Source organism: Medicago truncatula, chromosome 5 (genome assembly GCF_003473485.1).
Source record: "Medicago truncatula cultivar Jemalong A17 chromosome 5, MtrunA17r5.0-ANR, whole genome shotgun sequence".
Taxonomy (NCBI): Eukaryota; Viridiplantae; Streptophyta; class Magnoliopsida; order Fabales; family Fabaceae; genus Medicago; species Medicago truncatula.
Genome location: NC_053046.1, coordinates 5,467,347 through 5,471,499, shown reverse-complemented (window position 1 = coordinate 5,471,499; position 4,153 = coordinate 5,467,347). Strand labels below are relative to the sequence as shown.

At 28.8% G+C, this 4,153-nt stretch overlaps 1 protein-coding gene across 1 annotated transcript; it reads left to right on the top strand.

The window, feature by feature from the left end:
* The first annotated feature begins 1,320 nt into the window (after positions 1–1,320).
* Positions 1,321–3,517, top strand: LOC11433995 (cyclin-D5-1). The gene is made up of 5 exons (XM_003611547.4): positions 1,321–1,857; positions 1,980–2,066; positions 2,170–2,458; positions 2,598–2,731; positions 2,826–3,517. Exons 1-5 carry the CDS (start codon positions 1,522–1,524, stop codon positions 3,039–3,041), a joined length of 1,062 nt encoding a protein of 353 aa, XP_003611595.1. The 5' UTR covers positions 1,321–1,521; the 3' UTR covers positions 3,042–3,517.
* The last annotated feature ends 636 nt before the right edge of the window (positions 3,518–4,153 follow it).

Here is a 4,153-nt window from a genome sequence, read left to right as displayed (position 1 = left end):
TTCATTTTTGAACACTCTCTTTAGCATTTATTCTTTTATTAGATGAAATTAATATATGTTCCAACACTTATGTCCCAACAATTTGTTTGAGTTTTATTTCTAAGGCATAGACCCATAATGATTTAAACCAATAAGAGAGTGAATATTAGAAAAAGTGTTCAATGGAGAGTGTTGCTAACACTACTACTAATTCTAGAGGACCAAAAGATTATATAGGTTGTAGAATTGATTTTATGATATTTGGATGAATTAAAGTATAATTAATTTTCCCTGTAGAATTAATTCTACTTGAAGCTACAATTTGTAGTTTTTGGCTTCTACTGTTGAATTAGCCTTAAATTCATTGATAAATCAATTTTTACATAAATACATCTAAACATAAATCATTTTTCATTCAATTCACTTTTATCTAAAATCAATTTTACAAAATCAATTATGGTAAAAGTTGAACCAAACATACACCAAGAGTAATGATCGCACCTCACAACCGTCCGATCAAAATCAGACGAGTGAAATATCAATGTAGTTTTGAATTTTTAAAATATAAAATTTTGACTTTAAATTTTCACAACTGCTCGATCTCGCCGATGACTTAGAGTCAAGTCATTAGTGTCGGCTGCACCCAATCCAGATCCTATAAAGTTGTGTTAGGATCATCTCAATTTCTCAAATAAAATGAATAGTTCTACTTAAAAAGAAATAAATAGAAAAAATATTTATTTAAAAAAAAAATTTATTTATTTTAAAAAAAAAACTATTAATGGTGGTGGAATTTTTACTCCAACATTTGGAGGACATTTTAGTCATTCCTGATTAAAATAACAATGTATGATATCTTAATATGTTCATCATTTCTCATATTGTATTTTATGATAAATATGAATTATTTATGAGATGATTTTGTCTCAAATATTCAATTTTTCATTTAAAAAAATTCCTTTAACCTAAGTAAAGTTAGGTATAAAGATAAGTAAAGTTTATGCAAAGTTATCTCAACTATCGATAAGTAAATTATGTTACTTTGAGTGAAACCAAATAAAGTCTCAAGGATTTGAATTATTCAGTATAATTTATGTTAGATGGAATAGTATTTTGTCAAATTTTACTTACAAATTTCATATTAATAGAGTCATTTTCTCTTGATTCCCATAAAAAAAATCATATCATAATGTAATTCTTTAGATTAGTTTTTAAAATATATTTAAAAAAAAAAATTATAGTGTAATTTGATCGAATGCACATATTGAGGGTCCTACATGAATTATTAAACCTGTACTACATATTAGTGAAGTTAAAATCATTTTGAAGAGTTTCAACCTTATAACTGCAAATTAACGTCCCATTATATCTGTTTCTGTTTATTTTGGCGGCACCAAAACCGCAACTTCCCACTCACTCACTACTATCCACTCTTCCACTTAATCTAACCTCTCTCCAAACACTTCCTACTATTTAGCACTTAGCTTCTTCTTCTTCCACGACAAGTCTTCACTTTGAGACATTTTTTGTTCCAAATCAAACATGGGGAGCTATGTTGGCACCCCTTTTTCTTTGTCTAGTCTCATGTGTCATGAACAAGATGAATCCACTCTCATCTTTGAAGAAGATGAAGATGAATCCACTTTCTTCATCAACTCATCACTTGATAATAATAACAATAACCCTTGGTTTCTTTTGGATGATGAAGAAGAATACATTCAATATTTGTTCAAACAAGAAACAGGACTTGGATTTGGATCCATCACTCATTTTTTATGCTATGATGATCATGATGTTGAAGTTGAAGATGATGATTCAAGCAAAAGCTTATTCTGGTTGAGAAATGCTCGTTTGCATGCTATTGATTGGATTTTCAATGTTAGTTTTCACAAAACAATTCAAAATTTGTTTTTTTGTTAATACCCTTTTCATTTTACATTGTTTTTTTGGTTGCTATTTTATTGAAAGTTGTTTTTTTTTTTTTTTTTTTGTTGATTCAGACACAAGCTAAATTTGGATTCACAGTTCAAACAGCTTATTTATCAATCAATTATTTTGATCGGTTTCTTTCAAAACGATCCATTGATGTAAGCTTAACACATATACTATCACTATAGTTTTCTACTTTCTCTCTATTTATTTATTTATTTAATTAGATTTTGCTAATTTAATTTATTTTATTTTATGCAGGAATCAAAACCTTGGGCTATTCAATTGTTGTCAGTTGCATGTTTATCAATTGCAGCAAAAATGGAAGAACAAAGTGTTCCTCCACTGTCAGAATATCCAATAGAATATCGATTTGAGAACAAAGTTATCAAGAACATGGAACTTTTGATTTTGAGTACTTTGGAATGGAAAATGGGATTACCAACCCCTTTTGCTTATTTACATTATTTCTTCACCAAGTTTTGCAATGGATCAAGATCAGAAACAATAATCACAAAAGCCACACAACACATTGTGACAATGGTCAAAGGTAATATTCATTAATTAAATGAAAAAAAATAAAAGTGAGTATTTTTTGAATGAATAAAAAATAATACTGTAGTATTATCAAGATTGAATTTTAATTTTTTTTTTTTTTTTTTTTTTTTTTTTTTTTTTTATGTGTGCAGATTTTAATTTGATGAATCAACGACCATCTACAATTGCTTCTGCTTCTATATTAGCAGCTTTTGATTCCACGTTAACCAAAAAGGAAATTGATCTTCGGATTAGTTTAGTCTCATCATGTGGAAATCTAGAAAGTGTGAGTTTAATTACTTCAAATTTTATTTTGATAGAAATAACATAAATATAATAAAGTTTTATGATGTTAATTTTGTTTTTGTTTTATGCAACAGGAGCATGTATTTTCATGTTACAATGTTATACAAGAAAAGATTAGAGACAAAGTTAACAAGACGCCTTCATCGGATTTATTATCAACAGAATCAAATTCCACATGTGTTGTTGTTGAAAACAAATTTAATGCTTGTGTAGGAGTTAAGAGAAAGCTTAGTTATGAGGAGATGAACATTGAAGATTTTCCACCGGGACAAAAGCTACGTCAACCTTAATTAGTTTGTGATTTTTATATACAAGAAAATTAATTTGATTGGTGTTTATTTAATTGCTGATTGGATTATTATAGCCTATATGATTTTTTTTTTTGTTTCTATTGAGAAATTATTATTGTTTTTTAGTAGAATGATTTGGTATTGATTTAGTACCCAACAACAAAAAAGTTTATGCAAGTGACTACCAAGAAGATAGGGGAAAAAAAGGAAGAGTAAATAAATAAATGAAAAGTTGTTATAGCTTTTGTTTAGCCAATGGTAAGTGATGAATTGGTGATTGAAAGTTCACAAGGATTGTGGTGGTGAAGTGAAAGATGTTACATAAGTGGAACACAATTTATTATTATTCCTAGTGATAGTGTTTGCTTTTACAACTGTAATTTCTTTTTGTATTTTTTCTTTCACTTATTAATTAAATTATTTTGTTGTGACTAGAAATATTGAATAGTTGAATACTACTACTTGCACTTGGGATACCTTGCTTTCTATGAATTGAGACAGGGTTGCATTGCATTGAGAATGGGAAAATGGTTTTGTGTGATTTGATGGGTATGTGTAAGTAACAATTGGGTTGGGATGATTTGATAAAGCATGTAAAAGTTGTAAGTGATTTAATTGATGGGTTAGGACGAGGGAGGTTACTTTACTTTTCAGGAACTGGGAAACTTTCCATTAACTGTTTGGTTGTAATGTGATTTAGTTATGGTAAGTGGCATAAGATTGGATTTGATGCATTGAACTGGTACGGTACAATGCTTCTTGCTTGTACTTTCTAAACTAATAATTAAAGGACATAATCTAACAGAATTTTCTCCTTACAATAATAATAATTTGTTGTTATATTAAAGGACATAAGCTTAATTAAAGGATATAAGCTTTGCCCTCATTACTATCAACTAGGAGGACTGCTAGTGGGGTAGGGTGCTCGAGGAGGTGGCGATCTCCTTTCTGGTGTTTGAAATTTTTGAACACTTCTTAAGGTTAAGGTATTTTGTTGATGTTTGTTTCAGGATAAGGTATTGACTCGTCTGAATCTCTTTATTAAACGGAGAGATCTCTTATTTTTGCAGTGATTATGTTGAGTCTATTAGTCATTTGTTTGTTATGTATTT

What these genes read in the sequence shown, in the direction of transcription:
- LOC11433995 (XM_003611547.4), top strand. Translation starts at nt 1,522, where the DNA reads ATGGGGAGCTATGTTGGCACCCCTTTTTCTTTGTCTAGTCTCATGTGT. An exon ending in CTATTGATTGGATTTTCAAT is followed by an intron (nt 1,858 to 1,979) that starts GTTAGTTTTCAC and finishes TTGTTGATTCAG; the next exon opens with ACACAAGCTAAATTTGGATT. An exon ending in CATGTGGAAATCTAGAAAGT is followed by an intron (nt 2,732 to 2,825) that starts GTGAGTTTAATT and finishes TTTATGCAACAG; the next exon opens with GAGCATGTATTTTCATGTTA.